The 25218-nt window shown below is 45.9% G+C and overlaps 1 protein-coding gene across 2 annotated transcripts in view; it reads right to left on the reverse strand.

The window, feature by feature from the left end:
- Positions 1–1193: 1193 nt before the first annotated feature.
- Positions 1194–25218, reverse strand: part of USP48 (ubiquitin specific peptidase 48) — an 81440-nt gene continuing 57415 nt past the window's right edge. For both annotated transcript variants that reach the window (XM_062190583.1, XM_062190581.1), the window contains exons 16-27: positions 22195–22319; positions 21921–22043; positions 21585–21646; positions 21235–21345; positions 19966–20096; positions 19544–19650; positions 18325–18429; positions 11787–11942; positions 6926–7051; positions 3905–3953; positions 2710–2736; positions 1194–1713 (exon numbers count right to left, since the gene is read on the reverse strand). In XM_062190583.1, the coding sequence (XP_062046567.1) occupies positions 1691–1713; positions 2710–2736; positions 3905–3953; positions 6926–7051; positions 11787–11942; positions 18325–18429; positions 19544–19650; positions 19966–20096; positions 21235–21345; positions 21585–21646; positions 21921–22043; positions 22195–22319 (1145 nt within the window). In that variant the 3' untranslated portion in view covers positions 1194–1690. The remainder of the gene's footprint in view (positions 1714–2709; positions 2737–3904; positions 3954–6925; positions 7052–11786; positions 11943–18324; positions 18430–19543; positions 19651–19965; positions 20097–21234; positions 21346–21584; positions 21647–21920; positions 22044–22194; positions 22320–25218) is intronic.

Raw genomic sequence — 25218 nt, forward strand, 5'->3', positions numbered from 1 at the left:
CCAGTGCAAAGCCATCGAGTACATGTCCATACTGCCCTGTAACACTTCTGTGGGTGGGAAAGAGGCCCAGCCCAGGGGTCTGAGCTCAGGCATTGCTGAGTGTCAGGGCTGCAGTGCTGCTGGGCCCCAGATGAAGCCTGGGCAGTGCTGGTGCCGTCGGTAGAAGGGAGGAGGTGCCCAGGCTCTGGGGACAGAACCCTGGAGCAGCACCCTGAGACTGGGTATCAAGCAGGGAAGATGTGCTCAAAGGATGAAATCTAAACATCGGGGACAAGCCACGGTGAGCTCAGCAGAGTCCTAACCCTGGGCCGACCGACATTGACGTGGGACCCAGGGCCCTACACAAGCACATTAATACCCCCCTCCACTCCCCAGGGGGCACAGGTGGAGCACAAACCCCAATTCAGGATTTCAGCAAACCACCATCAGTACTCCAATAAAAAGAGCTATTCAGAAGGGATGCCACTAGGGTCACTGGACCTCAAACTGGAACCTGCATCCACCATTCATTATTTGAGTTCAAATTTTCATGAAGTGGGAAAAAATTCCTAGTACAAATTCAAAGCCAAAAAGTGTCAGCAAGAGAGTTGCCTGAGCCGGCATCTCACTCACTCATTCATTCATTCATTCATTCACACACACACACACACACACGCTCAACAGAGTAGAAATTTCTGTTTTGTTTTAAAGAAACAAACCCCAAAGTTTCATATGCCTCAGTATTCTTCAGAACAGTCCTCCTCCAGGTATTTGTTGCTAAGAATTTCGGAGTTGGACAGGACCCACGCCCCACGCCCACACTGTCTTCTGTTTGCAGAGTGACCTCAGAGATCCTTTCAGGAAAAGAAGACAAGACACAAGGAACGGCGTGCTCAGGGACGGCAAAGGCAAACCGTGAAAGCCTTGTGTCAACCGGAAGTCCGTGGGTCCCACTTACTCTTCCGGTAGGGCGGCCAGGGTTTTCGGATGTGCGAGGTGTATCTGACCCACCTTGGCACAACGGCGGGGACTGCAGGAAGACGCTAGCATATGTAAGACATCTTCCATCTTTCCTTTGAAGCCAGCCATGTGGCACAGTGCCCTGCTCACTGCAGGAGACACTGGGAAGGACCGCCGGGCGGTGGGGCTGCGGCTGACACGGAGGGCAGTCTAAGGCCGAAGACATTTTCCACAATTACAGCAAGTTCTTCACTTTCATGCTTTATTGAAAGTAGAATATGAGTCAAAGACAGGTACTGGTAAGCAGGTTATGTCTAAAGAGTTACTTTTCGTTCCGAGCAGAATGTTGTCCCATCTACGTGATACAAATCCTTTATGGACCAATGCGTCTGCTATGAAACTTGAGCAAGGAAATATAACAGAACTTTATTCCCCCATGACTAGAAATCTCATATGTAAACATGATTTACTGCCACTGCTACTAAACTTGTTCAATCTTTATTCGCCCCCTCCCACCCACCACCCCCGTTAAATATAAAATTGGAAACATTTCCTTCAAGTCTGATGTCCATCAGTGCAATCGGCTTTATTTGACATAAGGCATTTGGGACAGTCACTTTGAATGGATTTTTGCCTTCTGGAAGAGTCAGGTAATGGTTAATTCTGAAATCCGCCTTTTCGTTAATGCCCTAACATGTCAAACTCCTCTTCCCCTCTGGTCATTTCCTGGCAGTCAGCAAGTGTTCACAGATTAGTGTCCAAGGAGACCGGTACCTGAGGAGAGAAACACACACGGAGGTCTAGTGGGGAAGTCAAGTCACGACTTCATGCAGCCCCTCTGCCGAGGCGGCACCGTCTACGGAGAACATCCAGCTTAATAAGGAGCATAGCGGCCCCTGGTGTCACAGGGTAGGAAGGACTACCAAGTCCCCAGGCTTTGGCTAAATTACATTTCTGAAGGCCCGGTGCGCCCTACGCATAGCCTCACACAAGGGGATCGCGTTTACCGATGCTTGCATTTGCTGGCCGCTTCTCGTAAGGGAACTGTGGTCTGTGCTGACCACGTCAGCGTTCCTCTGCGGGGCTAGTGCCCACAAAGCGGCAGGGCGGGGGAGACTCGGGCCAGTAGCGTCACTCAATTCGCTGTAGCAGAGAAGCCCTGATATTTGATTCAAACTCATTCCTTCGAAATCATGGACCTCTGGAGTGGCCCACAAGAGATCAACGTGCCAGTGGGTTGTTCTGTAAATGCCGCAGGCCTGCACCCGGCGGGTGGGTGTGCAACGCTGCCCTGGCCAAGAGGTAGGACATTGCACCGCTCTATCTCTACCTGAAGTAACAGTCTAACAAATACCTTACTCCTAAACATAGTAATTAAGCCTTCTCACTGCACCTGCTATAATCAGGCAACTTCTTCCACTAATTCTAATCAGTTACTCACAAACAGTTCTGTCCTGAGATGGGGCTGATAGGAGGAACTGGACAAAGGTTAGATACAAATCTGGAAATACCATCAGCTAATTTCCCAGCCTCCCACAAAAGGAGAAAGACAAAGCCGATTGGACACGTGGCGGAAGAGGGACCTACTGAGGCCTGAGTGCTGAAAGATAATGAAGAAGTGAGAATAAAAAATGCATTTAACTAAAATTAATTTCAGTCATGAGACTCGGACTGAATTAAATTTTAAAATCAAATTACAGCCTTTGCTGTGACAGACAATTACAGTGTGGCTCCTGCCATTCACGAGCAGAAATGACAAATGCGACTTACCTTTAAAGCCTTCTTCTGGCATACACACTGGAAGAGGGGAGGAAAAAAGGAAAAAGAATTCCGAGTTGAAAAGACTGTCACGACAGACAGGAGTAAGATCAGCTCAACGCCCAAAGACGAAAAGTTAAAATAACCTAACTGCCTCCGTCACCTTGGAGGACGACATCGGAGGCTGCGATGGCGTCAATCTGAAATCACGTTTTCTTTGCGCTTGTCTTTATCAAAGCAGCATGCATGCATCGTGGTTGGGCAGAGTTGGCAAGGAGAGGGGCCTGGCAGGGAGACTGGACCACCTGGGGTCTCTCCCCTGCCACGGCCCTTTCATTTTCTAGAAAGAAAGCCTTCTGACTCTTCTGTCTGTATTACCAAGTAGCATGCCTGCACTGCTGCTTTGGTAATTCTGGGCTGTTCCTCCCAGCTTCCCCAGGAACAGAATGCTGGCTCTTCTCACTCTGCACACTCCACCTGCTCCTGCCCCGCCCTCCTGACCCCAGTGTCTGCGCTGTGAAGCCATCTCCAGCGTCAGCCTCTGTGACATTGCTCATGGAAGCCTTGGTGTGCCTCGGGTCTGTTTGTGTGGGATGACTGTCTTTCTGGATGAGGTAGCTGCTCCATTACTGTTGTTTATGTCCCCTGTACTTATCTCCAATCCAAGCGTAAATACTTCATGATTCACAGAGTTCCTCCAGGCAGATGGCTTCACTTCCACGCTTCCCTGTGCACACTTCCCTAAGCCTACGTCCGGGCACTCCCATCCCCCCCGGCCTCACTGCACAGATCACCTGTGCTGGAATCTCTCTCTAGCATCTTCTAGGGCAGCCTGGCCTAGGCTGGATCCCCTGCTGACTGCTTTCTTGCTTCACTCTCTGGGTAAGAAGATCACAGGCTCACACAGGATCTGAGAGTAGGGAGTTCTCAGCCCGGTGTTAAGGCTCACACCTCACTCTACCCAGGGCGACCGGGGTGCACCAGGTCTCAGGCTGGCAGAGTAACTAGCATCCATCTCTTCCATTTTCCAAAATGTTACAGATACCCTCTGCTCTTTCTATGATCCCTCAGGACCAATCTACCTGAACAAGCAGAAATGCCTGTCCAGGTTAAAGGGAAAAGCACAATACACGAAAGCTTCACAAAGCCATATCCCTGCTCCATCTGGCAGTTCATCAACAGACTCCGACAGCAAATGCATCTTTACCTTGCATGACGTCGTCCATGGCAGCATAATCTGCAATTGGTTCATCAGCCTAGAAAATCAATAAAGATAATTCAAACCCCAGCTGCTCACCACCCTGAAGTAGGCCCTCCATTCAAATACTGACATTGCTACCACACACAGCCCAGCAGCAGACTCGCTTCCAGCCACCGCTGGCAAGTCCAGGTTTCCCAACGGCTGCCCTGCTGTCTGTGGGTCTAGACTCATCACCGTACAACCAGCAAACTGATGGGGCAAAGACACTGCTAGAGGTGGAACTGTCCGGATACCCGCAGTTACTAAAATGGACTGAACCACTGTGAGTGAAGGTGCTGGGGCAGCGGAGAGTAAGGTAGAAATCAAAAGGCAGGCTGGGGGCCAGTGCTGTAGCACAGCAGGTTAAAGGCATGGCCTGCAGCAGGAGCATCCCATAAGGGCGCTAGTTCAAATCCTGGCTGTTCCACTTCTGATACAGCTCCCTGCTAATGTGCCTGGGAAAGCAGCAGAGGATGGCCCAAGTGACTGGGCTCCTGTACCCGCATGGGGAACCTGGAAGAAGCTCTTCGCTCTCTGTTAACTCTGCCTTTTAAATAAATAAATAAATCTTCTTCTTCTTCTTTTTTTTTTTTAAAGCCAGGCTGATCTCAAAAAGAAAAAAAAAATTAAGTGAAAGGTATAATTCTATCCCTGTTCACCATTAAGAACAGAATACCAGCCGGCGCTGCGGCTCAATAGGCTAATCCTCCACATGCGGCGCCGGCACACTGGGGTTCTAGTCCCGGTTGCCCCTCTTCCAGGCCAGCTCTCTGCTATGGCCCGGGAAGGCAGCGGAGGATGGCCCAAGAGCTTGGGCCCTGCACCCGCATGGGAGACCAAGGAAAGCACCTGGCTCCTGCCTTTGGATCAGCGCAGTGCGCCAGCCGCGGCAGCCATTGGAGGGTGAACCAAGGGCAAAAAGGAAGACCTTTCTCTCTGTCTCTCACTCTCACTGTCCACTCTGCCTGTCAAACAAAAAAAAGAACAGAATGCCAAATTTCCTTTTTTAAGACAGAATCCTGTGCTGAATCTAAGCTTAGGGTGAGATTAGTCGCCTGGTAAAGTAGAAACTCTTTAATAATATGGGCTATTTCTAGAGTTTGGGCTGGGTCAGTAGGCTCCAGCAACTCGACAGGTTTCAAGATCATTCCACAGATCCTACCACGCCAGAGAAAGTGACAAGTGAACCAACGGCGGGAGGTGGTAGGAAGGGCAGGAGCAGGTGTGGGTCTGTCTCATAATTACAATGCCTAACTTTGTCACAAGAGAATCAGAGGCTCTGGAACATGTGCATTTCAGAGTTAAAGACCTGCCACATGGCACAGCCAGGAGCCTTCTAGGCTCTAAGAAACATGGGGCAAAGGGAGAAGACTAACTGACGCCTTAGGGAGGGGCAGGTCCAGCAAATATTCCAAAACCGGGAATAATCCCAAATCCACAAAACTCAGGTGGTAGCACTTTAGATGCAGGCGACTTCGGACCTTGCTCTGAACCTAGAGTAATAAGTCAGGATGCTACACCGAAGTGAGCTGGAGTCTGCTGACCCAGAAGGTTATGAAGGCGGAACTTACAGCTATTGTTTTTAACGAAACTTCTGGAAATCTCAGTGATGGCAGGAGTTTTCGAAATTTTTATTAAAAATAGATACAGAATTTCAAATGCAGAGTAACTCAGAGTTAGGGTCTATATCAACCATGGATGTATCCTCTACCTTTTCTGGGGGGTTAGGACAGGAAGTGTTTCAAGGAAAGCTGTAGACATCAGTATCATTAGTGTGCCTTTTTTTTTTTTTTTAAGATTTATTTGAAAGGCAGAGTTACAGAGAGGCAGAGAGAGAGAGAGAAGAGATATCGATCGATTGATCGATCTTCCATCTACTGGTTCACTCACCAAATGGCTGCAACAGGCTGGGCCAATTTGAAGCCAAGAGCCAGGAGCTTCTTCCAGGTCTCCCATGTGGGTACATGGGCCCAAGGACTTGGGCTATCTACCACTGTTTTCCCAGGTGCACTAGCAGGGAGCTGGGTTGGAAGTGGGGCAGCCAGGACTTGAACTGGCGACCATATGGGATGCCAGCAGCACAGGGGGCAGCTTTACCTTCTACACCACAGCACCAGCCCCACTGGTATAAGTTTAAGGACAGACCCTCCAACTACTCAAAAATGGAGGGGTGTGTGTGCATATACACAATGACAGATACCACAGGAACTCTGTGACCTGACCGGTGACTCAGCTGGCCCAGCAGAGCACCCAATGTGGCTGCCAGTGCTCAGAGGTGCTCAACCTAACCTCACTCCCTTCCTCCAGTCAGAGGGGAATGCAAAATAAAGATGTGTGTCTGGAGGAGGGCCAGGTGGAAATCCGTGGGCTGTTCCCCACCCCTAGCTTGGAGGAAGCCAGCACCTGGATTTTCTTGGGTACTGGCAGTTACTGATGTTGCGGCATCACTGTGACACACAACTATGAAACACAAGACTAAGACCCAGTGACAGGGCTGGCACTGTGGCGTAGCGGGTATAGCAGCCACCTGCAGTGCCAGCATCCCATATGGGTGCTGGTTCATATCCTGGCTGCTCCACTTCCAATCCAGCTCTCTGCTATGGCCTGGGAAAGCAGCAGAAGATGGCCCAAGTCCTTGGGCTCTTGCACCCATGTAGGAGACCCAGAAGAAGCTCCTGGCTTCGGGTCAGTGCAGCTCCAGTGGTTTCATCCAACTGGGGAGTGAACCAGCAGACAAAAGACCTCTCTCTCTACCTCTCCTTCCTCTCTGTGTAACTCTGACTTTCAAATAAATAAATCTTAAAAAAAAAGAGACCCAATGATGTCTTGACTTCTACTATGTCTCTCATGGCTCGAACAGAGCAGAAGAACCCAGAGGCTGGAAAAAGCTCACTGCAGTCAGTGACTGTCACACCCTGCTGAGGACGCCTGTCACACACACCCTTTCCTGGAAACCTAGGGCTCCTCAGCTAAGGCGCTGTTACTTACCTTTAACAGAATGACAGATTCAGGAATGACGCCGAGGGTGCCGAGGGTAGCACAGTCATCACTTAAAATCTTTCCATCAATCGACAAATTCTGGTCAAAAGGAGCAACGGAAAATGCATGCATGATCTGTGCCAAAAAAACAAAAAACAAAAAACAAAAAACAAAGTCTTTATGAAGCCAAATGCTGAGACCTGTACCATATTTGAACAAAACAATGCATGGGATCTAAACAACAAACTAAAAGGCCTCAGAGTACAAAAGACTCAACCCACACAGGACACCCCCGGGGAGCAGTCATCCGCTATGCACCTGGGAGCTTTCAGGGGGAGGCGGGCAGAGAGCTGGGGGACAATGAACCCACTTTTGTTCTAGGTCTACCCATCTCCCCAAGGGTTAGGGGTGTGGACAAACAAGCAAAAGGTGAAGCTGGGCTATTCTCTGTGACTTAGCTCTCTGGCTAGAAGACTTGGCAAGGTCATCACTGTCACCCAACATTCCCAGGCCCCACAATCTTTCATAAACAAGTTAAGTCCATTCCATCTTTTTCTTTTCTTTTTTTAATTTATTGATTTGAAAGGCAGAGTTGCAGAGAGGCAGAAGCAGAGAGAGAGGTCTTCCATCCGTGGTTCACTCTCCAGATGGCCGCCTGAAGCCAGGAGCCAAGAACTTCTTCTGGGTCTCCCATGCGGATCTTTCTCAGGCTATCACAGAGAGCTGGGTTGTAAGTGGAGCAGCCAGGACTTGAATTGGCACCCACATGGGATGCCACCACTGCAGGTGGCAGCATTACCTGCTATGCCATAGCGTCAGCCCCAGCCAGGCCATCTTTAAATTAACCCGCAACCTACTGGGACTTCTCTCTCCTGTTTTTATTTCTTTAGGCTGGACTACATAATTCAGCCCTGGGGACTGTCATATATTCTTAGATGAGTCTTTCTATAAAAGAAAATAGAATGTCTAGGAGTAGACCAAATCTGTATTCCACCCAAATACTGGCCAAATGTTAAAAATAAATGAGGGGCCAGTGATGTGGCATAGCAAGTAAGGCCCCTGTCTGCAGAGCCAGCATCCCATATGGGCATTGGTTCGAGTCCTGGCTGCTTCACTTTCAATCTAGCTCTCTGCTATGGCTTGGGAAAGCAATGACGATGGCCCAAGTCCTTGGGCCCCTGCACCTGAGTGAAAGGCCAGGAAGAAGCTCCTGGCCTCGGCTCGGTGCAGCTCGCACTGTTGTGGCTATCTGGGGAGCGAACCAGCAGACGGAAAATCTCTCTGTCTCTCTCTGCCTCTGCCTCACTGTAACTGCATTTCAAATAAATAAATCTTTTGAAAAATTAATGAAAGGCTGCTAATATCCTCAAAGACTATTATATATAATACTTACATGTGGTTTTGTGTGTGTGTGTGTATTAAATTCAGAAAGTTTTTTTTTTTTTTTTAAAGAACCTTTCATTTCTGGATAAGTATCTTTGAAAGACAAGGAGTTGGGCTGAGAGCCATCTAGAAGCACCTTCTGTGATACTGTTCTCTCTCTTTTTTTTAAATTGTATTTATTTGAAAGGCAGAGACAGATCCTCCATCTACTGGTTTGCTGTGCAAATGCCCATAACAGCCAGGGCTGGGCCAGGATGAAGCCAGGAATCTAGAACTCAATCTGGGTCACCCATGCAAGTGGCAGGGACTCAAGTATTTATTTGAAAGGCAGAGAGAGAGAGAGAGTGTGTGTGTGAAAGGGACCCAAGGACTTGAGACGTCACGTGCTGCCTCTCAGGGTGAGCCATCAGGAGAAAGCAGGAATTAGAAGTGAAACCAGGACTTGGACCCAGGCACTGACACAGGCTAAGGACGTCTCAAGCAGAGTCGTAACTGCTGTGCCAAACAACCTCCCCTGTTTTAATTGTTAATTTGGTGGAAAGTTCAAGGGTATTCATTTTATTATGCTTTATGGTTTAGTTACACACTCACTGAATGTATTCTATTACATGTATCTTTTGGGAAAATCATTCTGCCTTTTCTTGTACTCTACACTTTGACCTGGAAAGACAAAACAAGCTTGCCAGACCAGTGCTGAGAAAACTGTGTACATAACAGGGCCTCAGGGTTTTACAAGCCTGGACAATAGTACAGACGAGTGAGGAAGAGGGCGGCAACGCTGGCGCCCTCCCCACTGCTGGACCGGAGTCGCGTCTGGTTTTCTCAAAAGCACTGAAGCCTCTGAGAAGCAGGCGGACTGGCCTCACAGAGATCTGAGGCTAACTAAGCCGAGTGCAGTGGCATCACCAAGGAGCCTCCTATAGCAATAAGCCTATTTCTGGCAGAACAGCTTCACCAGGGCCAACTCCGCACACAGGCACCAGCAGAGGCACCCAGCCTGAGGGTAGCAAACATAACTCATGAACGTAAGCAGAGTCACTGTAGGGCCGAGTGGCGCTGACTGCATGTGGGTGCCACAGCTACTGGGCTGGAGCAACGCTCATCTCCTGCCCTCCCTGGATGCACTGCGTCTGCACCGCTCCGGGAGACTGAGTGGGCAAATGCGCCTGCTCCTGCTTGTATTCTGACACGGGCATTTCTATGCCTTCAGCAACTGATGAAGCATTAAGAGCTACCCTGTGTCAAGTGCTGTGTGAGGTGCTGGAAACACCAAAGTGAACAATCCCACCTGGAGGGGGTCACCGGGAGTGAAGGCGAGAAACAAAGTCATGAAGATGGAGGCAGAGTGGTGTGTGCAGGCTCACAGACACAGGGGAGGGGACAGGCCGTTCTCCATTCACGGAGTTTCTGGAAAACGAGCACGCATTTGCGAGTTGGGGCAATGGCTGCAGAAACAGGATCAGGCTGCCTGGGGCGCAGAGGCCTAAGGCGCCCAGTGCGATCATCGGGACAGAGGCGTGCTTGAAGAGGGAGTGGTGGCATTCTGACCTCGGGGCAGAGCAGAGGACAGAGAGCTGCTGCCGAAAGGCAGAGTGGGGCACAAATCCGGAAATGCAGAGCCATGTGGGCGCTGCCAGCCACTTCGCCTCTGTGCCAAAATGTTCTCCCTTCTAAGGCAGCCAATGCCACCCACTGAAGGCCTATCTTTGGGAAAATGAAATAAGACAATTTAACACTGAGAAAGGAGATGAGTAAGTTGGGCTTCAGTTACTTTATGGCGTCACAGGCAAAGGAATTAATAATTAGGTAAGCTTCTCATGGTTTCAAGCAACTCTATGTGCTATGTATGTCTGGAATCAAACATGCAGTTTTACAAAGGCTGCCATTCTATTCACCTGGAAACGCACCTACAGGAAAAGCTCCATCAAAAAGAACAAAAGGAATCTGGTGCTTTTCAAGGGGCGCCCACCACCAGTAATTGAGATCACACACATGCCCGGCAGACTCCAGCGCCACCCAGGCTGCCAAGCACAGGGCCACATCTAGGTGAAGTTCTAAAAGCTACCACCACTGAGCAGAGAGGGGAAAATTAGATTTCACTGCCCTTTCTCTCGACTTTGGATCACCGTGGTCCCTGTAGCAAGAGTTGGGGGTGGGAAGAAAAGTCACTGCCAAGGAACCGACACGGACACATCTGGGGGCTGCCTCTGAACGGCTGCACCTGCCAGCAGCAGCTCATCCCTGCAGGTAGCAGGCTCCCACACAGAGGTCATTTCTGCTGACTTCTGATTTATTCTTCAAAAATAGTAGTTTATAATAAAGGCAGCACAGGCTTTACAAAATGTCCATCCACAGGGGCTCTTTTTGTAATTTAAAGGTTTTGAATGTTCGAGGTTTACCACTGACAGGCAGCAAGCCGGTGGTAGAAACAAGCTTCCTTGGATGTAAAGGGTACAATAACAGAGTGAAGATATTATGCCAACACGTTTATTTTCAGAACCACGGGTTCAACCAAGGGAAACACTGTTCTCAGGACAATCTGGAACACATAACACCCTCAAAGGAAGCCTGTACTTAGACCTCAATTACAACGATAAATATCAGCAACAAGAAACACACACAACCAGTAGACGAAGCCACATAAAAGTAGAAAAGAGGGGAATTTGGTCAATGTTTTAGATATCTAGCAGGGACTGAAATGGACTAGGGGCCAGATTTTTTTCCATGGACATCTTGAATTCATCAGCTCTTTAGACTAGCTTTTGAGATATTCCATTGGAATGTTCGTTTATGTTCATTCAGTACTGACACCAAGAACAATCCAGGAAGCGTCTACACAATGCCCGCAGCACAGTCATGTGTGTGCTTCCGTGCGGGTGGGAGCGGCACCTTTAGAGGATTCAGGAAACCCCACTGCACAAGGAAAGGCCAAGATGACGCCCAACCCTAGCGAGCAGGTCGATCCGCCACCAAAAATCATCGATAAAGGAATCTGATTCATCTTAGGCATGGGCATTCCAGGGGCTGCCTGTTATCTCCCCTTGAATTTCAGAGCAGATCCTGGTAATAGGCGCAAATACCTATTAAGTGGTCAATGAAAAACATACTACACAATATGGTGAGAACAATTATCCTAGAACAAACTCAACATGGCACAAATTAAAGGGCTCTCAATGTTCCTCCGTATTAGGAGCTACTCAAAGTGTGATCAGGTTTTCTACAAATCACTTTCATCTTCACAGAAAGAATCTTGGCTATTTCGAAAGCTAAGTCTTTTTAACGAAGGAGTTATTTTCATTTTAGGGCCCTGCAGGCACAATTCTGGAATCAAAACAGCCCTCTCTCAATGGTCTAGTACTTTGAGCCCAGACATGTTCAAAAGGTTGAGCTTGAAAGAGAGCAGATTCATATATAAACACAGGAGGGAAGAAGGGATGCGTGAAGGCGCTCCTAACCCAAAGCAGAAGTGAACGAGCATTTTCCTTACCTGAATTTTCAATTCTTTTAATGTCTGATTAGCAGAAACGAGAAGTGCTTTCTCACCACGCACTTTTCTATGTCGCATACTCCGTCGAATGACTTGCTTTTGGTAGGCTATGTAATTCTGATGGGAAATCTTTTGTCGCTTTGTTCCTCCATTGCTCTGTAAGGAAGAACTTGAGATTTGAAATTATCCTGAACATGACTCTTGCCCATCAAGTTCTTCAGTCAAACAACAGTCGGTGACATACTGGTCCCCTAGACATCGGAAATGCAAGGCAGAGAGAGGCTAGAAGCTCGCCTGAGTCAGCAGGCTCACACAGAATTCTGGGAAGACAAACATGAGCGACACGCATTTGTGACCACGAGTGAGAGGCTGAGATGTTTGCTGCAGGAAAACATTTAAAAGCAAAATGGTAAGTGTGACCTTTAAGTCAGAAAATACTATAAATTGAAAAGTTTCAAGATTACTAAATGTAGTCCATACCAGAATTCTAATTTGTTTTAACATTTTCTTTTCTTTTTTGAAGATGACATGGAAAGTAAGTACAGACTACTAAGAATTTGTATTTATTAAACTTTTACTTATTTGAGAGGCAGACAGAGCTCCCATCTGTCAGTTCACTCCCCAAGTGCTTACCATGGCAGGAGCTGAGAATGCAATCAAGGCCTTCCACACGGGTGGGCAGTGACCCAACCCCTTAGCTGTTGCCACCTGCTCACTCCCAAGGTCTGCACTGGCAGGAAGTTACAACTGGGAGCCAGAGTGGGGACTCAGACCCAGCTATTCCCAGTAAGAGATGCAGGTAGTGCTCCTATCTTAACCAACATCTTAATAGCTAGGCCAAAGGCCCACTCCTACTGAGAATTTTTAAAGGAAACAAAGTAGTTTAAACAAAAAGATGAAACATTATGCCTTGTGTTAAAATGCTGAAATATACAGCCTAACCTATGAAACATTCTTGCAAAAACAATTCAGCCTAGAGTGGGCATTTAGCCTAGCAGTTAAGATACCCATATTCCATTACTGGAGTGCCTGTGTTCAATTCCCAATTCTGGCTCTCAATTCCATCTTCCTGCTAATGAGGATTTTAAAAAAAAGATTTATTTATTTACTTGAAAGAGTTACACAGTGGGGGGGGGGGGGGGGGCGGCGCCTTCCACCCGATGGTTCATTCTCCAAATGGCCACAATGGCCAGAGCTGCACTAATCCAAAGCCAGGAGCTTCTTCCAGGTCTCCCACGTGGGTGCAGGGGCCCCAGGACTTAGGCCATCTTCTACTGCTTTCCAGGCCATAGCAGAGCGCTGGATCAGAAGTGGAGCAGTAGGGACTTGAACCGATGCCCTTTTGGGAGGCTGGTGCTTCAGGCCAGGGTGTAAACCCACTGCACCACAGTGCCGGTGGCACTAACGAAGATCCTTAAGAGGCAACAGGGATACCTTAAGTGGTTGGCTTCTTGCCACCCATGTGGAAGACCTGGGTTGAGTTGCCGGCTCCAAGCCCGGCCACAAACAGAGTAGGCAAATGGGGAGTGTATCAGCAGATTCAAGTTAACTTGTTCTCTTTGTCTCTTAAATAATTAAAATTAAACCTGAATGCAACCATTGAGACCCAACTTTTAATTTAACGAAACCGGAGCACGGGGCATAGGTAAGTAAGTTAAAATGAATCATGTAAGGAGGTCATTGTGAAGGTGGGATGATCAACAAGAAACCAAAGTGGGCTCCAAGTCAATATCAAGAAAGGATGCAAGCGGCTGGCACTGTGCGGTAGCAGGTAAAGTCACCGCCGGCAGTGCCGGCATCCCATATGGGCACCAGTTTAAGACTGGCTCCTCTACCTCTGATCCAAATCTCTGCTATGGTCTGGGAAAGCAGTGGAGGATGGCCCAAGTGCTCCGGCCCCTGAACCCGCATGGGAGACCCAAAAGAAGCTCCTGGCTCCTGGCTTCAGATTGACTCAGCTCCAGCTCTTGCAGCCATCTGAGGAGTGAACCAGCAGATGGAAGATTCTCTCTCTCTGCCTTTGCCGATCTGTAACTTTGCCTTTCAAATAAAAAAATAAATATTAAAAAAAAAAAAAAAAAAAAAGGATACAAGTGGGCTGGTGGTGGGGGTGGCACCAGCAGAACTGTTCTAAATCACAGCAATGCAAAGTGACACAAAACCGTGCATCTGGATAGCATACAGGATAGAGGAAAGAACCGTTTAAGATATACCTGATGAGGTATGGCATAACGGGTTAAACTACTACCTGTAGCACCAGCATCCTATATTAGGCACCCGTTCATGTCCCGAGTGATTCGCTTCTGATCCAAGTCCCTACTAATGGTCTGGGAAAAGCAGCAGAAGACAGCCTGAGTTCCTGGGTCCCTGACACCCACATAGGAGACCCAGAGGAAGCTCCTGGCTCCTGACCTTGGCCTGGTCCAGCCATGGGTATGTGGTCATTTGGGGAATGAAGCAGCGGATGGAAGATACCTTCTCTAACTCTCTCTTTTGTATAAATAAACACAATATGCTTCCAGTGGTAGGCATTTACCCTAGCAGTAAACATGCCTGTATTCCACATCACAGTGCCTGCACTGGATCCCAGTCTCTGGCTCCTCACTCCAGCTTCCTGCTAATGTAGACATGAAAGCAGTGCTGAAGGCTCAAATAATTTGATATGTCCCACCTACATGGGCAACCAGGACTGAGTTCTCAGCTCTTGCCTTTGGCCTTGGCCCTCCTAGCGTTGCAGGCATTGGGTGAATGAACCAATGGATGGGAATTGTGTTCTTCTCACTCCCCTCAAAGAAATTAAAAAAGAAAACTCTTCTCCTCTGGTTTAATTAGATCAGGATGAGCTAATAAGCCCAAGGCTCTGGCTCTGGCTCTGGCCCCCATGCTTGTCACGGAAGTGTCAGCTGTGCAGCAGAGTGGCTGAAGGGTCTAATTATGAGCACAGATGCTGCAGAGCCGTAACCAACGGAGCTCCACGGATTACAGAGCAGACCAGCAGGACAACGAGGAGCGCTGGGCCAGGCTGCCACCCACTGGTGGGCACTGCAATGGCTGCATTCCCCAGATCCACATTTATAAGAAACAAGCAAGCAAACATAGGGGCTGCCAAAAATTAAAAACAAACAAACAAACAAAAACAATGAAACATTCCTCAATCTTAATTGTTGGGATATATGGGGTGGCTAAATCAAATGAGCCTATATTCTAAAACTGGGAATGTAAGAAAAAATATCTATAGCATATTTCACTTTAGAAGTAAAAATGCAACCAGAAAATAAAGCCCTAAACATCACATAATGTATTCGTTGGGGTTGGCATTCTAGTACCCGCGACACCAGCGACCCGTCTGAGTGCTGGCTTGCATCCCAGCTACTCCACTACAGATCCAGCTTCCTGCTGGTGCACCTGGGAAAGCAGTAAAAGACGGCCCAAGGGCTTGGGCCCCTGAACCCACATGGGAGACCTGTATGGAGTCCCAGGTTTCTAGCTTCGGCCTGGGTCAGCCCTGGCCCTTGTGGCCATTTGAATAATGAACAAGATGGTGGAAGATTTCTCAATCTTTTGTCTCTCTTACTCTGTCCATAACTCTGCTTTTCAAATAAACAGATAAATCTTTAAAAAAAAAAAAATGATGTTTATGTTTGTTAACTTCGATTTCAAATGGGTCTAAAGGCTTTTCCTGGAATTATTTCCAGAGAATTTAAATCCAACTTAACAGACAAAAACCAGCCTGCAGGTTTTAAAAGGCTTTCAATGACTTAAATGTTGCCCACTACTGAGTGTATTATTAACCTAAATTTTACATAATGTCAAAGAAACTGGGTTGATCTAGATTAGAGGAAAAAGGGAAGGGATTTGTTCCTCTCCATTAAGGGAAGCAGAAATGCATGACTTTTCATTACAGGATTTAAACAGCATTTGGAGAAGCTATCTGTGCACTGAGACACTGTGACGATGACAGCTAAAAGGTGTGAGGAAGGGGACATTCTGAAAAGCTGGCATTCTTCAGGGACTATCCACTCTTTTCTGAAGAAGGAAGATTTGAGATTTTTCACAAGCCAAAAATATTTAAAACAGCCTAAAGTATTACAACATCCAAACAAGGAGAAGGAAGAGAGAAGAAAATTATAAAGTATAGAAAACAGTACCAGCATAAAAAGCAATGTTCCCCAACATTCTCTATCATATTTATAAATGTGCAATCCGTTGTGATCCACAATTGAGGAGAGCAATTCTATATCCACTTTAAAAAAATTTCTGTGGTTATGACCACAACGAATAAAACTAGACATTCACAAAAGTTAGCTTTCCAAAATCCAAATCACTTGAAAATGTGAGTTTTCTAAGCAACTCTTGGGCCGAAAAGTAAAGCCTGAAATAACAGAAATTAAGGACAATAAAGCCATACCCATCAAGCTTTAATAAATTAATTCACAAAACTTATGAGAGAATACAGAATAAATTAGTCACAATCAAGCAATAAAGGATTTGGAAAAAAGATGGAATTCCCAACTAACTATTCAACTATGCTACCAAGTGATAAGAACTAAGACAATATGGTTTTGTAACCAAGCAGACAGGAAGAGAAAGACATTCTGAACCAGAATGGCTATGTATGTACGTATGTGTGAACACACACACACACACGTATTAATGTATCAACTAACAAGCAAACAGTCTAGTTTAGAATCATGTGGCTTGGAAGATGGACTATATAAACTTGAGACTTAAAAACAAAGAAAACAACAGATTAAGCAGCAAAGTTACATTTGCAAACATCTATTAAGAGACAGATTATCCAGCTCTCTGCTATGGCCTGGGAAAGCAGTGGAAGATGGCCCAAGTCCTTAGGCCCCTGCATCCGCGTGGGAAACCTGCAAGAAGCTCCTGGCTTCAGATCAGCGAAGCTCCAGCCGTTGCGGCCATCTGGGGAGTGAACCATCGGATGAAGACTTTTCTCTCTACCTCTCTCTGTAACTCCGTCTTTCAAATAAATAAAATAAATCTTTTAAAAAAAAAAGACTTTGATAAGTGCATTACTGGGGCCAGTGCTGTGTTGTAGTAGGTTAACCTGTTCAACCTCTGATCCAGCTCCCTGTTAATATGCCTGGGAAACCAGTGGAAGATGCCCAAGTGCTTGGGCCCATGCAACCATGTGGGAGATCCAGAAAAGGCACCTGGCTCCACCCAGCTCTGGCTGTTGCGGCCATTTGGGGAGTGAACCAGCAGATAGACGATGTCTCTACCTCTCTCTGCCTCTATGTAATTCTGCCTTTAAAATAAATAATCTTTAAAGTTATTACTTTATGAGAGTCTTCAAGCCATGACAAACAAATGCTGATATATTCTTTGGGAAACTTCAAGTAACATTTATCTTGGGGAGACTAAGATTTAAGTCAAGAGGGCTTTTAGACTTCCTTACTCATGCTGGAAAAGAAATCACACTTTCAGTGTGTGCAGGCAGCCCATTGAACCCCACCACCTACGCTCTCTAACAGGTACAACAGATGACACTTTCGTTCTTTCAGGGATAATGTACAATATAACCTAAATACACGACTTTGCACTAAAAAGGAAAACATCTATCTCATCCGGCGCTATTGTACAATGGGTTAATGCCCTGGTCTAAAGTGCCGGCATCCCATATGGGCACCAGTTCAAGACCCAGCTGCTTGAATTCCGATCTGCTATGGCCTGGAAAGCAGCAGAAGATGGCCCGAGTGCTTGGGCCCCTACACACACGTGGGAGACCTGGAGGAAGCTCCTGGCGCCTGGCTTTGGATTGGCACAAATATCTCATCCATCAAAAATGAAGGATGGAGGGAGAAAAATAATTCATAAATTTAAAGTACCTTTACGATACCCCAGAACAGTGTTCTTTCTGGGAAGCTGAAACTTATCCACATTAAACATCAACAAAAACATATTCCCACATTATTTCTTGTCCTTAAGACAATTTTCTCCAATATTACTAGGAACATGCAGAATATAATCAAGCAACTAAATGAGAGGGTAGAAAATCCCAACAGAAAACACTGTCTGAACAGAAGAATTTTAAGTCTGCTACAATGGAAAATGAAAATAATACATCAGCTGATCTGGTCACTTGATTAACATGTTAATTAAAGACATAGAAATGTCTTGTATATAACTCCACTACGAAAGCCATTGTTTATAACAAGGAAAGCTGAGTCCAAAAATTTGTCCATACTTAATCCCATGATTAAGCAACAAACCGAGATACGGGTCTTCTGTTAATGTTCTCTTCCAGCTAAAAATTCAACTGTTAGATCATATCGCGATCTTTCCTACTTGATAGCAAGAAACACACTAACTTTGGAAGAATGTGCTCCATGGCTTTCCAGGAGAAATCAAAACCGCTGCGGCACTGCCAACACAAAGGGAAGAGAAAGAAAAACCAAGGAAGGGAGCCGAGAACCAACGTCCCACGCAGGGTCCAGAGACCCCAGGGCTTGGAGCGGCTGCTCTCGGAGAACACCAGGAAGCACAACAATGAAAAAGCAGCATGAACACGTACTTGATTAAAATCTGGATCTTTCTCTCCATCTGGTTTAGCTTCTTCCTTGTCCTCCTCGGTTTCAGAACTACTCACATTCAGCTCCGGAGCAGAATCCTTCATCACCTGGAAGCCCAGGACAACAGAGCAGCAGGTCAGCCACAAGGAAGGCACGCAGCTCACGGGCTGGGGGTTTTGGAGGCAACCGCTACCCAGAGGAGGGACACCTTCATCCCATGGGACAACACAGCAGAGAAGGGGTCAAGAATCAAGAGCCCTGCTTTCCACATTTGTTGAACACTGTAGTCTTTTATCTTATAGTTACTGTACGAGCATAAAGGTATGAGGTCTCTGCAGAGCAGCTACTATTACTATTTGAGTATGATGTTATTTTGCAGAAGTTGCAAGGTGTATGACACATCCCCAAGTACACGGATCATTTTCAAGTCTTTAACGTTCAGGTGGCAGGAATCAAAAATGAAGAATGGGAAGAGTTCTTTTGCAGCACACAGTGAAAAATGCTGACACTAAAAACATGCAACCAAACTGGCAAGCCAGGTGTTATACCAGAGACTGACATATGAAGGGCCTTCAAAACTTCACAGAAAATGGAAATAAAGGAAATTTATTTTGGCATACAAATTTTGGAATTCGGGGCTGGCACTGGGCATAGCAGCTTAAGCTGCTGTCTACGGGTGCAGGTATCCCATATGGGCACCTGTTTGAGTCCCAGCTGCTCCACTTCCAATCCAGCTCCCTACTAATATGCCTGGGAAAGCAGTGGAAGATGGCCCAAATGCTTGGTCCCCTGTACCCATGTGGGAGACCAGGATGAAGCTTCTGGCTCCTGGCTTTAGTCTGGCCTGGCTATGCCCTTTGTATGCATGGATTTCAAATTTTTTTTTTTTCATCAAAATAAACTCTTTTGATCCAATATTCCATAAACTTTTTCAGGCACCCTCCTCTAATTTAAGAGCAGGTGTTTTGCCTGTCTTCATCACTGTATCCCTAGCAACACGACCAACCTGGCACACAGCTGACATTCAGTAGACTTCGATGTGTCACATTAATAAAAGACTAAATCCACATTCAGTCACATAATTCTTTCAGTTCCTGTCCAATCGCAATTCTGATGCCAACCAGTTCAGAGGACAGAAAACACCATCCTAGGTTGTCTTCGGGAAGCCCAACAGCAGCAAGCCTGCTCACTGCTAGTCATGGCCACAAGAGGGACCAGTACCTTTTTATTATCCACAACTTTATGGACATAGATGGTGGCTTGGGTGTATTCTCGCAGGTCCCTCTGCTGCTGACACAGTAAGCCTTCTCTGCACTCGGGACAGAGTTCTACAAAAAGGAATTATAGTCAAAGAAGCAAAGATCTAAGAAACATACACCAAAATCATTAGTCGTAGTCATTAAACTAGCTATAATCTCTATGAACTACTGTGTTGTATAAAACTGATAAGGACATCCACTTAATGCCCATAAACAAACATGCAAACACTGAGATGTTTGCATGGTACTAGTTCTCACCCAGGGAGCATGCACCATTGTCCCAGCTTTAACTTGAAGCACACATGAAAATATGGACACACCCTCCCCTCCTCCAGCAAGAGGTCAGTTTTAACTATGGAAACCGAAAGCAGTATGAAGACTTACTAGGCTCAGAAACATACTGCGTTTCTGAAGGGTTTGTATCTCCCACTTCAGTTCTTGTGATTTTAATTACATGATCCACAACGAAGAGCTTTTGTATCGTTTGCCACTCACTGGGCCATATGAGAGCTATACTGTGCAAGAAAACACAACATGCCTTAAGACACATGCATACGACGAGAGCTAACATAACCCACTAGTCTCCTAAACCAAAACCCAACACCATCACTTATTGGGAAGGAAATTAGAAGGAAAATATAGATTATCAACGAGAAATAATAATTCTGTCATACAAAGGAATGTTACAATAGCAATAAAACTAAACAGACTGGAGGTTCTATGAATCAACATGGTAAAACCTCTAAAACCTAAGTAGAATAAACCAAGCTTGTGGCAGAAGGGTAAATACAGTATGACAATACTTATGTTTGAAGTTTAAAAAACGAAACAAAATCCCCATGACTTTACAATGCACACGCAGCCTTATTTCAAGGAGTAATTTCTGAGTGGCTACTGAGAGAGGGCAAAAGGAGAGAGAAGAGAAAAGTCAAACAGAGGGGAGGGGAGAGGCCCTTGGTTACATGAACTGAGCTTCCTAAATCAAGTAGGAAATTCTCACTTTTTGTGTAGGTGTTTCAGGGTTTCTTTCATGGTTTTCCAGCAACGTTGGAGGCATTCTACCTTCTCTCATACAGTTAGTTAGAAACCATTTTACAAGACAAAATGCAGCGCCAGGGGCAAGATCCATAGACAAGCCCTTTGGGAAGCGAGTGAGCTGTGGAGTCAAATGTCGGTTGTGGGAGCCGCGGGTGACGCTCGGCTCAGCAGCTCAGCAGCTCTGCTACGGTGGACACTGTCCTTCTGACGCTCGGCTCAGCAGCTCTGCTACAGTGGACACTGTCCTTCCCTGGCTTCCAACAGCTGGCAGCTGCATGCAAACTCACAACCGAGACCAGGCTGATCGTGTGGCTGGGGAAGAGAGGGCCGCCTGCAGCCACAGCACTGGCAATCAGCTGCGGGGGAGGAGGGAACAGAGAGAACACAGGGGTGGGAGCAGCCTCTTGCCTGTACTGGAGAAGTAGGTTTGCTTTCTTTTTTGATCTTAAAGGTTTAAGTGCTCACTCTAGTAGTGCATTAAACAAACGGCGGAAAGAGGGAAGAAAAAACAAAAAAACTCACAATTCAGTCAAGGACTAGATTCTTAGTCTATGTCAAAGGAGAAACGCCTTAATCATTAGAAACAGAAAAACCACACGAAGAGAAGAAACTCACAGTTTAGAATCTTCTTTGGTCATGGACGCAAATGTAAACATGAGTCCCCCGTGGGGACACAGGAGGGCACTGTTTCCCACCGAGGACACGGGGCTACATCGAGCAGGCTTCCTATTCAAGGAAGACAAGGAGGGCAAACAGAGTTCAGTACTGCAGGAGAAAGACTTTTTCAAATACTTATGTAAGAGTCTTAATAACTGAATGTGTGACTTAGAGCTACTCATTTAACTTCACAGAGCAGCAAGCTTTCAGGGTACCCTTGTGAAAGTAATCATGCAGGTACACAAACAGAATCCAAGAACATGGGAGACAACCCAAAATGAAGGAAATAGAAAATGTCTGGTTTCTACCTAACAAATTTCCGCCATTCTTCCACAAAAAACTGCGACACTATATAGAGGACGTCCGTGTCCTAGAATATGAAAACCACAAAAAAAGGGCACACTTTAATTCATTGCATGCTTAGCACAAACTGTTCATGAGAAATACACTGATTTTCCTTGTTGGAGTTTTATAATAAAATGGAAATGTAGCCATCTAATAAGAAACATGCAGCTGGGGTTCATCCCCCGAGCAGGTTACTACACAAGTGAGAACGAGCTAGGCTGTTCTTCAACACTCATCAGGCATTTGGCAAGGCCTGAAAAGGCCAAGTTGAATTCCTTTCTTTGTGGGGATGACTGTACCTCTGGCCAGTTACTGAGACAGGGTCTGTTTTTATCCTGGAACAAATTCGGGAGCGAAGTCTTTTGCTCATTTGCAATCATCTTATGTAAGGCTTCGTTTTCTTCCCCTTCTCTTTCTAAAATCTGGAAGAAAATGAAGCAATCAACTGTCTCTTGCTGACAGCCCAGAGCTTGTCTCCCCCACTCCCTCACCTGAAGCACAAGGTTAATTCCCCTGGGAAGCCATTCCAGGCAGGCGCATGCCCTTCCCTGGGATGTCAGTGGAGCTCTGTACCTTGCATTGGGAACAGCATTCTTTGTAACTTGGAAACTCAGGAGCCTTTGGGAAGTATTGTTGTAGCTTGCTCCAAGCCTCTTGAGACACAAGCCTTCTTTCATTTTCAGATATGCATAACTCTCCTGAGTGGGAAAAGAAATTACATTTGAAAACAAGAGAGAAAAGCTGAAAAAAGACATTATAGGTTTTCGGTCCCTTCTTTTCTAAAGTGGTATATTTCTCTATTTTCAAAAACCTCTGTATTTTTAATTCTAAGAGATAGCCACCAACCTCGATTTCATGTCCTCAATCTAGGTCTGTAGTGGAAAGATGTGAAGACAAAAACCAGTGTGCGTTTTCTTCCAGCCGGCAGGAAGGAAGCAATACAAAGGGGCTTCCAGGGATCTCCCACGCTCTACCCCCACAGATGAAGGTCACAATTTCCTGGAGACTTTACTGTCTCCATTTTGGGTGCCAGTGACACTGTTTCCATGGCTGTCTCTAGCCCTTGCTTCAGAGATCTCACTGGATCTTTAAAAATTCCAGAAGCAACAAGAATAATACTTGTTATGGCCATGGCCACTCCTGCTCTTGTCAGCAGATGGCAGGAAGGCCAGGACCAGGGCACCACGGGCCCCAGCGGCCCCTCTGCAGCCCAGGGCCTCCCAGCCAGCTCTCCAGGGCCTCTCACCTGGCTCTCTGCTTCTATTTGTAATCGTTTCAACTGTTCCCAAGCGGCAAATTAGTGAACTACACTTATGTCCGATGGGAATCATTACCCAGGGAACTGTACCTTTACATTTCCAAAGGTACCTATGGATTTATTAACAGTAATCAAGTCAGCAACTTTTCAAACACATGAAACACTTGTGTAACATCAACTGAGAGGCAGGGATGAACAGACCCAGGGTCACTGGCTGGGAAGCTGCAATGCTGCACCAGGAACCCAGGCCTATCTCCACCAAATCTCACGAATTTCTAATACCCATGTCCTGCCTCTGAGCTTTGAATTATCCAAAAGGGAAAAAACAAACTAACAAACAAACAACAACAACAAAAAAAACAAAACGTGATTCTCCTGCAACAAAGTTATTACTAGAGAAATTAGGTCACAAGGTAAAATTTCACTTTATTTCTAAGTAGGCTGGTAATTCAAATTTCCTCTGAGGCTACGAAAACTTACTCCAACATGACTATCCTCAGACATAATTAGGGAACTTATTTTCTTTTTTAAAAAAAGTTAATTGGATTGTTTTGCCCCAATTTAGTGGTCCTAGGACTATGGTGAAATATCAATACAGCCATAAAAAGGTTTAGGAACACCAGGCAATTATAATTTTAAAGTGGTTTCCCATGTTTTTCAAAAAGGGATTCAGTGTGGGCCAGAATTACGGTGAAATGGGTTAAGCTGCTGCCTGTAGTGTCGGTTTGAGTCCCTACTGCTACTTCTGATCTACCTCTCTGCCAATGAACCTGGGGAAACAGCGGAAGACGGCTCATGTGCTTGGGCCCTTACCCTGCGTGGGAGGCCTGGGAGAAGCTCCTGGCTCCGGGTCGGCCCAGCTCAGGCCATTACAGCCATTTAGGGAGTGAACCAGCGGATGGAAGACTTTTGTCTGTCTCTCTGTGCTTCTCTGTAACTCTGCCTTTCGAATAAATAATCTTAAAAAAAAAAAAAAAAAAGTGACAACACAAATCTCCCTATGCACTTCACTGTGTCTATCTGCAGACAACTTTACAGACACTGTGGATGTACTCCCCCCCCCCCTTTTTTTTTTCTTTTTAAAGATTTACTTATTTGAAAGCAGAGGTGAGAGGGGGAGAGAGAAAGATTTTCCATATAATGGTTCACTTCCACAAAGACCACAACAGTCAGGTCTGGGTCAGACCAAAGTAAAAAGCCAGGATTTCCAACCTGGTCTGCCACATAGGTGGCAGGGGCCCAAGTACTTGAGCCACTATCCACTGCCTTCCCAGGGGCATTAGGAGGAAACTGGATCAGAAGTGCAGCAGAGCTCAAACTGGCACTTTGGTACGCGATGCTATCATTCCAAGTGGCAGCTTAACCTACCGTGAGTCTGCGCCTGGTGTCCTGTTGTGATGATGGGATACTACAAAGGAAGGGACTGTGCCTGTGTGGATGTGAACTACTCATATGATTTCAGAACAGAATAACAAAGTAATTCTGCAATCAGAAAACAATCTGAATAGTTTCAGTATAATTGGTAAATAAACACAAAGCCCTTCATACTGCTTCTTAGTCACATTTCTAAATCCAACGTCCTACAGTTTCATAACAATATTTAATATATTTGAATGTAGCCTAAAATCTCACAATAATTAACTTTTACTTATGATATAAATGTTTAGAAACCGGATTTGTATCATGCAATAAATGTTATTTCTTAAATTTGAAAAGATAAAGCCAATTAACTACATCTATGCCTGAAGTGAGTACTCATTAAGACCAAGTAAAACAAGGACACACATAGGACCACACAGTGCTGGTTAAGAACAACTAGTACACAGTCAGACAATAGATGTCAAAGAAATTAAACCAACAATAGCCCAAATAACAAGAAGAAATATACAAAAGCTATTCTCAAAATATTCATGCAGTTATGGAAACCAACTAAAAAAATTTTTTTTAATTTCTTTTTTTATTTATTTGCAAGGCAGAGTGACAAAGGGAGAGAGAGAGACAGATAGAGATATTCCATCTGTTGGTTTAATTCCTAAACAGCAACAGCCAAGTCTGGTCCAAGATGAAGTCAGGAGCCACGAGCTCCATCCATACCTTGGGCCAGCCAGAACTCAAACTGGCACCTGGATACAGGATGTGACAGCAGTGGCTTAACAAACTAGCTGTGCTGGCCACTAAAACTCTGCCCTTCAAATTCAGAAGTGCTTCAATGTGACCAAAAGTTTCTTCTCTAATGATTTCTTCTGAACATGGAGGGTTAACTACTAAATTAAAAAAAAAAAAAAAGGTATTTCTTGCAAGGTAAGAAGGGTGAGACTTTCGCACGGAAAGCCAGTAGA

Source organism: Lepus europaeus, chromosome 5 (assembly GCF_033115175.1).
Source record: "Lepus europaeus isolate LE1 chromosome 5, mLepTim1.pri, whole genome shotgun sequence".
In the NCBI taxonomy this organism is placed as follows: Eukaryota; Metazoa; Chordata; class Mammalia; order Lagomorpha; family Leporidae; genus Lepus; species Lepus europaeus.